General features: G+C 40.4%; 1 protein-coding gene across 1 annotated transcript; it reads right to left on the bottom strand.

Annotated features, from left to right (window-relative positions):
* Positions 1-1314: 1314 nt before the first annotated feature.
* Positions 1315-2339, bottom strand: LOC142162953 (uncharacterized). Its single transcript, XM_075220186.1, has 3 exons — positions 1875-2339; positions 1706-1757; positions 1315-1574 (listed from the first exon to the last, which is right to left on the bottom strand). The coding sequence occupies exons 1-3, from the start codon at positions 2337-2339 to the stop codon at positions 1315-1317; spliced, it is 777 nt and encodes a 258-aa protein (XP_075076287.1).
* Positions 2340-10422: the final 8083 nt, after the last annotated feature.

Genomic DNA, 10422 nt, shown 5'->3' with positions numbered 1-10422 from the left:
GGTTTGGTTTGAAAAAGGAATTCATAAGGAGTCTTGAACTTTAATACTCTGGAAGGGTATTTGTTGATCAAATAAGTGGCTGCAGGCAGTTCTCCCAAAATGATATAGGTAAATGAGATTGAAACAATAGAGCTCTAGTTGTCTCTAGTAAGTGCCTATGTTTTCTCTCCGCAACTCCATTCTGTTGTGGAGTGGACACATAACTGGTTTGATGTATAATACCTTGGAAAAGAAAAATAATTGTTTGAACAATTCCAAAACCCAATTCAGAAGCATTATCTAATCTGATTATCTTAACTTTTGTATGAAATTGCCTCTCTACCATTGCTAAATAAGATTTTAACACAGTGAAAGCATTTGACTTGTTACTTAGTAAGTGGGTCCAAGTCCCTCTTCTGTAGTCATCAACTATAGTGAGGAAATATTTATAACCATCATAGGTAGGATCCTTGTAGGGTCCCCAAGTATATACATGGATTAGTTCAAAGATCTTTTTGGTTGATATAGAACTTGAAGGAAAAGGAAGTTTGGATTGTCTAGCCATCGGACAAATAAGACAAGGAGTAGAATGAGTAAAGCATGAAGGAACAGAAACATTAGAAATTTTCTTCATATTACTCAAAGGCATATGGCCTAACCTATAATGCCATAGCTTTCCTTTTACATTAGAATAAAAAAAAAAAGCAAAACAAGAATTAAAAACTGGAACAAAATGTAAACTCTGCCTAGGTACAGAAGTACTAGACTTAGGGAAACTTTTAAAAACTGGGGCTGCAAGTCTTGACTTGAGAATGAAGAGTCCTCCTGTCTCCTTACCAATCTCCATAGGTCTCTTCAGTGATGGGCCATGCAACAGAAAACAAGAATCAGGAGTGAAATGAATGATACTATAGGAGTTGTTTGCACAACTTGTGCACAGACAACAAAATTGAATCTAAAGGAAGGCACATACAATACATTGTGCAAAACTAGGTTTGGTAATAATGCAACAGAACCTGAATGTATAACTTTTACTCTATGTGAATTAGGCAGATTGACCATGACAGGTTTAGGCAAGGCTTTATAGTTAATAAAGAAATTTATGTTAAAAGTCATATGCTTAGTTGAACCACTATCTAATATCTATGATTCACTATCAAATTGAATGAAACATGCAAAGGAATCGTAAAATTTGGCTATACCGGCACAACTCAGATTTGCAGAGGCTTCAGAGGTTCCTGCACCTTAATGTCCTATGTTGACCTGTTGTAGAAGATGCAATAATTGTGTCACATTTTCCTGGGTAAGTGACTGTGTTCCTGGTACATTAGTGTTTCATTGGATTTCCTTTTCATTCGTGTTAAACACAACATTTGCCTGTACATTCCGTTGAAACTTCCTCTGCTTAGTGAACTTAAAATCTGCAGGAAATCCATGAATCCTATAGCATTTATCAATAGTATGCCTAGTTTTTTTGCAGCAAGTACATATTCCAGCATTCTTTCTAGGATCAAAACCTCCCTTCTGTCCCTTATTTTCATTGAACCTTCTTTCATTTCCCTGCTGGTTTGTAGCAAGGAAAGATCCTGATTCTCCTGGATATGCAGGAGCAACATAAATCTACCTCTCCTTCTCATCCTGTATCACCAGTGAATAAGCCTGTACAATGGAAGGTAAGGGTGAAGACAACAATATATTCCTAACACTATTAATATGTCATTCAAACCCATCAAAAACAGCAGCAACCTTTCATCTTGATGTGCCTTAGAATTCTTCACCTGAACTCCACATTCACATTTACAAACACATGCTGAGAAAGTGTTCAAGGCATAAAGCTCATCCCATAAGCTTTTCATCTTAGTAAAATAGGTTGATAGACTAAAATTACCTTATACCACAACACTAAGTTGCTTTTGTAACTGAAATAACTTCGCTCCATTAGTTTGTCCAAATCTGTTTTCCAAATCACTCCACAAGTCCTTGGCACTTTGAGAGTAAAGAACACTCTCTCCTATCTCCTTAGATAGAGAATTGAGTATCCATGACAATACCATGTCATTACACCTTGCCCAAGTCTTTTGAAGTCCAAAATCAACTTGTGGAATAGTAAGAGTTCCATCAATAAAACCCAACTTATTGTTTGCAGATAAAGCAATTACTACAACTCTTCTCCATCCACCATAGCTTCTTCTATCAAAATCTGTGGACACAAGATTCATCCCTGGGTAATCTGAGGGATGAAGATAGTAGGGATGTAATGAATCAACCACTCCGCTCATAAATAAAGTTGCTGGTACAACAGGGTCGATTGTGGAAGTGGATGATGCGTGAAGATCTGGAGTCTGTTCAGTGGTACTCATAGCTAAAGAGAAAAAGCAAAAAAGAAACAGCAAAATCGTTGAAGGATCGTGAAAATAATGAAGCAGTTCAAGCCTGCTCTGATACCATGAAGAGAATGAATTTTGGAAATTTTCTGTGTGTATTTCTCTGCATAGTGTAATCTATTTATACAAAAATAATAGAATCTAGTCTAACAAACTTTGTCAAGTGGCAGTATTTTACTAGCCTATTCCTAACAACTATTGTAACAAACTTTTGTAACATACTAAAAGAATAGTTACAAAAGAATGATTCTATCTACTATATAAAATATCTCTTTCTATCTTTTGGGTTTGTCTTAGAATGGGCGAATAGAATAACTGAAGCTTTAAGGCCCATTTGATGTAGAACTAAGTCCAAAACAAAAGAGGCCCGTTTAGAGTTGAGTCCAAGTCCAAAAAGGTCTGACCCATCCTTTCCTTACGATATACACCCTTCTCAGACACAAATCAAAATATAAGTAACCTATCCAATTTGTCTCCATTGTCTTTCTTCATACTTTAATCGGAGAATTCGAGAGAAGCTTCATTTTCATTTCTAACACCAACAATTTTTTGCTTAACTTTTTGGTTGCTATGCCCACTTTATATTAACATAGAAAACAAGTCCGACTATATATTTTTTAAAATGAAGAGACTGTAATTGTGTGCAAAAACTAGTTAGAGAAGAAAAGGAAATTAAATGAGAGAAGATAAATTCTAGTGAAACGAAGTCTGTTATGCTCTAACCATGGAGGGAACTGCTTTACATGTTGTGGTATGATAACTATGGATTTTAACCTATCTTATGCTCTCTTTAGATTAGGTTTTGGATCAAGAATGTGTAAAAGTATTCCCGAAAACTAATTTTCTGTGCTTAGTTACAGGGTTTGGTCAAAATGAGGCAAAGAAGCCAAAATAAACTTATGAAGGAGTAAACTTGCACTGACTAAAGACTTTGAACTAGAGCGCGGAGAGCGGACAAAATACGTGGCCGCGTGAGGACCACCGCTGAGGCATCCACAAATAGGCGGCACGCGGAAGTAAAGTTCAGAGAGGCTAATTTGAGCACAATTCCTACCGCTGACCTCAATGGAAAAGCGCGGTCGCGGAATATCTGATGCGGCGGCGGTGGTATTTTTGCTGTGAGCGGTGATTAAAGTTCAGAAACCCTACAAGTCATTCTTAACAGAAGAACGCAGTCCGTGTCCAAATTACACGACCACAATGGAAGCACACGCTGACGCGAATGAAATTATGTTGTCCGCAAAACTAAGTCCAACCCAAGCCCAAAATTGAAGAAACGCAGACCGCGCTCTCCATTGCGCAGCCGTTGTCAGAATTACGCCTTCGAATTCTCCGCAGGGGCATTTTTTTCCGGGAATTTCAACCTAGTATAAATATATCTTTTTCATATTTTAGGTTAAGTTGTGTTTTGCTGGACACACGAACGGCTGGTTTTTACCTTTTGAGTAATTTTAGAGCAGATTTAGCTTCAATCTTTAGATTTTCATCTTGTATGGCATATATTTCATTTTCATCTTTGATTTCTGCTTTTATTATGAGTAGCTAAACCCATTAGCTAGGGTTTTGACCTTACCCGTGTTGATATTTAATGGGTTTTGAATTTTAGGGCTTAATTGTTTATGGGTTAGTGATATTTAACCTAATTCATGCATTAATTGTAGAATTGGTGGTTGCAAACACTGATTCGTGCCTTTATGACATAGACTCTTCTTGAGAAAGAGGGACTAAGTCTAGAAAAGTTAGGCTAACAAAGAATTGTGGTGCATTTAAGAGATTGATGACCCCAATTAAAGAGTAAACCTAGAGATAGTAATACCCAACTTGAGCCAATATCATTTGTTATGCATGAAAACCTATTTGGACTTGAGAAAGCCAAATTGTGCAGAGTCACTCATACTACCGAGAGGTATAGAGTGAGCCCTGAATTCTCGATACACGTTAGATATCTACCTAGGCGGAAGTCACCACCCTAGTCCCTTCTAATATTTGAAAACAACCAACAAAAATATTGTACTTAGTTTAACTATTGCATGTTATAGTATAGAAGTAGAGGTAGAAAACAGAACCAACCATTTGTGAAAGTGCAATTACGGGCAAAACCCGCATCTCTACTCGGATATAAACCTAACTCCAAACTAATTAACTCCCTGTGGAGTCGCTCCCGACCTTTGTTAGGTAATGCATCGACCATCCTCGCTACTCAATAGTAGTGCAAGCTTGGAACCGATCAATTTTTGGCGTCGTTGTTGGGTAGTTAAACGGTTTTAGCTATATCTCCGAGTATTTATGTATTTTGTTTTTCTTTCCTTCTGATTTTCTACTTTGTTTGTGAATTGCGTTTAGGTACAAAATGGCTCTTAACAATGATGCTCCCGAAAATTTTCCATTGGGGGAGGAGGTAGATGATGACAATGTAGATGAGATTCAACCCGAACCTCAAGCACAAAGGAGAGGCCGACCACCTCATGATAATATTCCAAACACTCCCCCACCTCCAGCAAGGGCAGCACACCGGGTGTTGCCTAACAAAGGATATGCAAGTGCAATAGTCCTGCCCCAGATTAAGGCGAGTAACTTCCAAATAACCAATGTTATGCTTACACTCTTGGAACATAGGGGTTTCTTCACCGGATCTCCACACCAAAATGCCTAGAAGCATCTCAAGGGTTTTGTTGATACATGCTGGAGGAGCTAATGTGCCACAAGGTGATCCCAATGTCATTCACCTACACAGAGAGCTCCATGACCACGACCAAGCTATAGTCGAGTTGACTACAACCATGAACCAGTTGTCCAAAGATCAGTTACAACAAGTTCAAGGTCCAAAAAAAGTGAATGCCATGGAAGAGGTAAATATAATGGTCAACAAGAGGAGGCAAAGAGGTCAACAAAGTCAAGCAAATCCGGATCAATTTGAACAAGGTAGTAGTGGTTACAATCAATATGATGGGTATGATATCAATGTGAAGAGGTTCAGTATGTGAACAACTACCAAGGACAACAGGACAATGCTCCGATCAACAACAACGACAGTGGAGATCCCAAGGAAACTGGGGAAATCAAGATCAACTAGGAAATTGGAACAATGCAAACAACAACAACCAAAGCAACTGGGGGAACAACAATTAAAATTGCGAAAACCAAGGCAATCAAGGCTACTGGGGTGGAAATAACAATAGTAATTGGGGAGGCAAAAACAACCAAGGGGATTAGAATAACGGCAATCAAGGGAATCGGGGTCCGGGCTTTCAAAGGCCTCCGATGTTTCAACAACCTAACAACCCACCTCCATTTCCATCTCAAGGTCCTACCTTGTCCAACAACGAGATGGGATGGATTGAATCCATGTTTGAGCAAATAATGAAGAAAAATGCCGACTTCGATGCCCAATTGGCATCCCACAATACTTCTACCTGAAACTTGGAGGGCCAACTTGGAAAAACTTCTCAAGCGTTGAATACTCGCCCTAAGGGGGCACTACCTAGTAACACGGTAGTAAACCCGAAGGGAGGGAACAATACATGCAACGCTATGGCGGTGACTATAAGGAGTGGTAGAGGTGGAGTTGCTAGTACATCTAATGCAAGAAAGGTTGTGAGTGATGATGTGTTGGTGCAAGAGGATGATGAGCAAAGCAATGATGTGCAAGTGAGTGATGAAAATGTGAATGAAGAAGTAAGAATAGACATTGATGACAACGTGGAGGAGACACAAAATGATGTGAACCCGTCTAGGGAACACGTGATAGACATACCGGAAACGGTAGTTCCCAAAGCCAAGGCGTCCTCCACCATACCCTCAGATGCTTGCGAAACAAAATAATGAGAACCAGTTCAAGAAATTTATTGATATGATGAAGAGTTTGTCGATAAATGTACCTTTGGTGGAAGCTGTAGAACAAATGCCAGGATATGCCAAGTTTATGAAAGACTTGATTACAAAGAAGAGATCCATGAATTGTGAAACTATCAAGATGACGCATCAAGTGAGTTCCATTGGACATTACATGGCTCCAAAGCTAGAATACCCCGGTGCTTTTACAAACCCGTGCACTATTGGTAGTGCCAATTTCGCCAAAGCTTTCTGCGACTTAGAGGAAAACATTAACTTCATGCCATATTCTGTGTTTAAGACATTGGGAATTGGGCAACCAAGGCCAACATCTATGAGGTTGCAGATGGAGGATAGGACAATGAAGAGGCCATTGGGGATTATAGATTATGTGCTAGTGCGGGTCGACAAGTTCATACTTCCCGCAAATTTTGTGATTCTTGACTGCGAGGTTGACTATGAGGTGCTGATTATATTGGGGAGACCTTTCCTAGCTACAGGGAAGGCTTTAGTTGATGTGGAAACAGGGGAGCTCACCTTCTAGGTGGGTGATGAAAAAGTTATGCTCCATGTCTACAAGTCATTGAGGCAGCCAAATAGCAACAAAGCATGTTCATTTGTGTATCTTGTGATTGAGGTGATTGTTGAAGACACCAGTGCTGTGATTAATGTGGAGGACCCTTTGGAAGATATGTTGTTGAACCATGATGTGACCGAGGATGAAGGCTTAGTTGAATGTGTCAATGCTTTACGAGGAATGGGTCCATATACATATGAGCCCCGAAAACTTTTCTTGGATCTTGAGAACCGGAAGACTCCACCAACAAAGCCCTCAATCGAGGAGCCTCATACATTGGAGTTGAAGCCTTTGCCTTCACACCTCAGGTATGAATTCTTGGGCCCTTGTTCAACTTTAGTTGTTATTCTTTCTTCGTGCTTAACTAACATGCAAGTAGATGTCACCCTTGCGGTGCTCCAAAGAAGGAAGAAGGCAATTGGATGGGCTCTGCCTTATATTCGGGGGATAAGTCCCGACTTTTGCATGCACAAAATTATACTTGAGGATGATTCCAAACCCTCCGTGGAACATCAAAGGAGGTTGAATTAGGCTATGCAAGAGGTCATCAAGAAAGAAATTATCAAGTGGCTAGATGCAGGGGTTGTGTACCCCATTTCGAATAGTTCATGGACTTCGCCGGTACAATATGTGCCGAAGAAGGGGGGTATGACTGTGGTCAAAAATGAGAAAAGTGAGTTGATTCACACTAGGACTGTCACCAGATGGAGGGTATGCATGGATTATCGAAAGATGAACAAAGTGACCTACAAAGATCATTTTCCATTGCCCTTTCTTAACCAAATGTTGGATAGACTTTCTAGGGCATGCCTACTATTGCTTTTTGGATGGGTACTCAGGTTACAACCAGATTTTGATTGCACCGGAAGAACAAGATAAAACCACCTTCACATGTCCGTATGACACCTTTTCATTCTCACGGATGCCATTTGGTTTGTGTAATGCACCGGTTACCTTTCAGCGGTGTATGATAACAATATTTACGGATATGGTGGATGACTTCCTCGAAGTGATCATGGATGATCTTAGTGTTGTGGGTGACTCTTTTGAAGAATGCTTGGGCAATCTTGATAAAGTGTTGGCCTGATGTGAAGATACCAGTCTAGTGCTTAATTGGGAAAGGTTCCACTTTATGGTCGAGGTGGGTATTGTCCTTGGCCATAAGATCTCAAAGAACGGTATCGAAGTGGACAAGGTGAAGATTGAAGTGATTTCAAAACTCCCTCCTCCCACTTCTATCAAGGGTGTTAGGAGCTTTCTTGGGCATGCGGGGTTCTACCGTCGGTTCATCAAGGATTTCTCAGAGGTGGTGAACTCCTTGTGCAAGTTGTTGGAAAAGGATGTAAAGTTTGTGTTCAATGATGATTGCTTGAAAGCTTTTGAGATTCTCATGTATAGATTGACTACCACTCCCATCATTACCGCACCTAATTGGAGATTACCATTTGAACTCATATGCGATGCTAGTGACGTTGCAATAGGAGCAATTTTGGGGCAAAGGATCAACAAGATATTTCATCCGGTGTACTATGCAAGCAAAACAATGAATGATGCCCAGGTCAATTATACGGTGATCGAGAAAGAGTTTCTATCCATTATCTTCGCCATGGAAAAGTTCAGGCCATATCTCATGGGTACCAAAGTGATTATGCACACCGATCATGCGACACTCCATTATTTGATGACAAAGAAGGACTCTAAGGCTAGGTTGATGAGATGGGTTATTTTGCTTCAAGAGTTTGACCTTGAAATTATTGATCGAAAAGGGCGTGAAAACCAAGTGACGAACCACTTGTCCCACTTGGAAGAGGAGGGGAGGCCCCATGATGGACTCGAAATTAATGATTTGTTTCTGTATGAACAACTCCTCTCCGTGTATTTGAATAGTATGCCTTGGTTCGCCGATGTGGCTAAATTTATTATGACCGGAATTGTCCCGAGTGAGCTCTCTTCTAACCAAAGGAAGAAGCGTAAACGGGACAGTTTAGATTATTACTGGGACGAGCCATATCTTTTCAAGATTTGTAATGATTGTGTGATCCGGAGATGTGTTCCGGAAGAGGAGCAAATGAGTATTCTTGATGCTTGCCATTCCTTGGCTTACGATGGTCATCATGGTGGGGCGAGAACTGCTTCAAAGTTTCTCAGTTGTGGATTTTATTGGCCTATTCTGTATAAAGATGCTAGTGAGCTTGTTAAGAGATGTGATGAGTGTCAAAGAGCTAGTGGAATTTCCAAGAAGGATGAAATACCTCTCACCACTATTCTTGACATTAACATTTTTGACATGTGGGGCATCGACTTCATGGGGCCTTTTGTGAGTTCATGTAGTAACACTTACATTCTAGTTTTTGATGACAATGTTTCCAAGTGGGTTGAAGTTGTGGATTTGCCCAACAATGAGGCACAGAGTGTGATGGCATTCTTAAAGAGAAATATCTTCCCAAGGTTTGGCACTCCAAGGGCGATCATCAGTGATGAGGGTTCTCATTTTTGTAACAAGGCCTTCGATACTTTACTTTCCAAGTATGGTGTCAATAATAAGGTATTAACTCCTTATCATCCCCAGGCTAGTGGACAAGTTGAGGTCTCCAACAGGGAGATAAAGAGCATATTATCAAAAACTGTCAATGCAAACCGGACTGATTGGTCAAGGAAACTAGATGATGCTTTGTGGACTTACAAGACTGCATACAAGACTCTAATTGGTATGTCTCCGTACCGGTTGGTCTTTGGGAAAGCATGCCATCTTCCGATTGAGTTAGAGAACAAGGCCATGTGGGCACTGAAGAAGTTAAACCTTGAATGGGATGTAGCTGCAAATCTTCGGGTAGAGCAACTAAATGAACTTGATGAGTTCCATTTTCATGCCTATTCCAGCTCGTCCTTGTATAAGGACAAGATGAAGTACTTACATGATAAATATGCCCAAAGAAAGGAATTCAAGGAGGGTGACTTGGTTCTTCTATTCAACTCTCGGTTACGACTGATTCCGGGAAAGCTCAAGTCAAAATGGAGCGGCCCTTTTGAAGTGGTACATGTAACTCCGTTTGGTGCTCTTGATTTGAAAAACAAAAAATGGTGAAATCTTCTGAGGTAATGGGCACCGAGTGAAGCACTATCTTGACAAGTTTGATGGTAGACACGTGGTGGCAATGATCCATTTCAAGTGATTGATGGTAACATGTGTCGTGTCACAACGTTAAATCAAGCACTTCTTGGGAGGCAACCCATGTGTTTTTCTTTCTTTTTGATTTTCTTCTTAGTTTAGGCTTTGTTTTGGACTAACTAGTTGTGAAGTTTGTGTAGGAATTGTTTGTGCGGTACATGACTGTTACTGGAAAAATTCACCTAAGTATGGGGAATTACGCTGACTGCACTCAACATTTCGCGGTCAGCATTTCGCGATCAGCGGGTGCTTTTTGCGGGGCGTAAATGGTCAGCGGACTTGAAAAGTCCAGAATAGCAACTCTCTGGAGTTGTATTCACGTCCATGGTTGAATTTGTGCGGTTTGCGTTACTCTTTCGCGGCCACGCTTGTTTTTTTGCTCTCAGCGGTCTAGTCTGCAACAGCTCTTCAAATAAGGTATAAGAACGCGGTCCGCAGTACAATTTTGTGTTCGTGTTCAGGTTAGTTGGTGGGGTATACAA

This window comes from Nicotiana tabacum, chromosome 1 (assembly GCF_000715075.1).
Source record: "Nicotiana tabacum cultivar K326 chromosome 1, ASM71507v2, whole genome shotgun sequence".
Classification (NCBI taxonomy): Eukaryota; Viridiplantae; Streptophyta; class Magnoliopsida; order Solanales; family Solanaceae; genus Nicotiana; species Nicotiana tabacum.
Note: the sequence above shows the minus strand (reverse complement) of the source record. Positions and strands in the feature narration are given on the sequence as shown.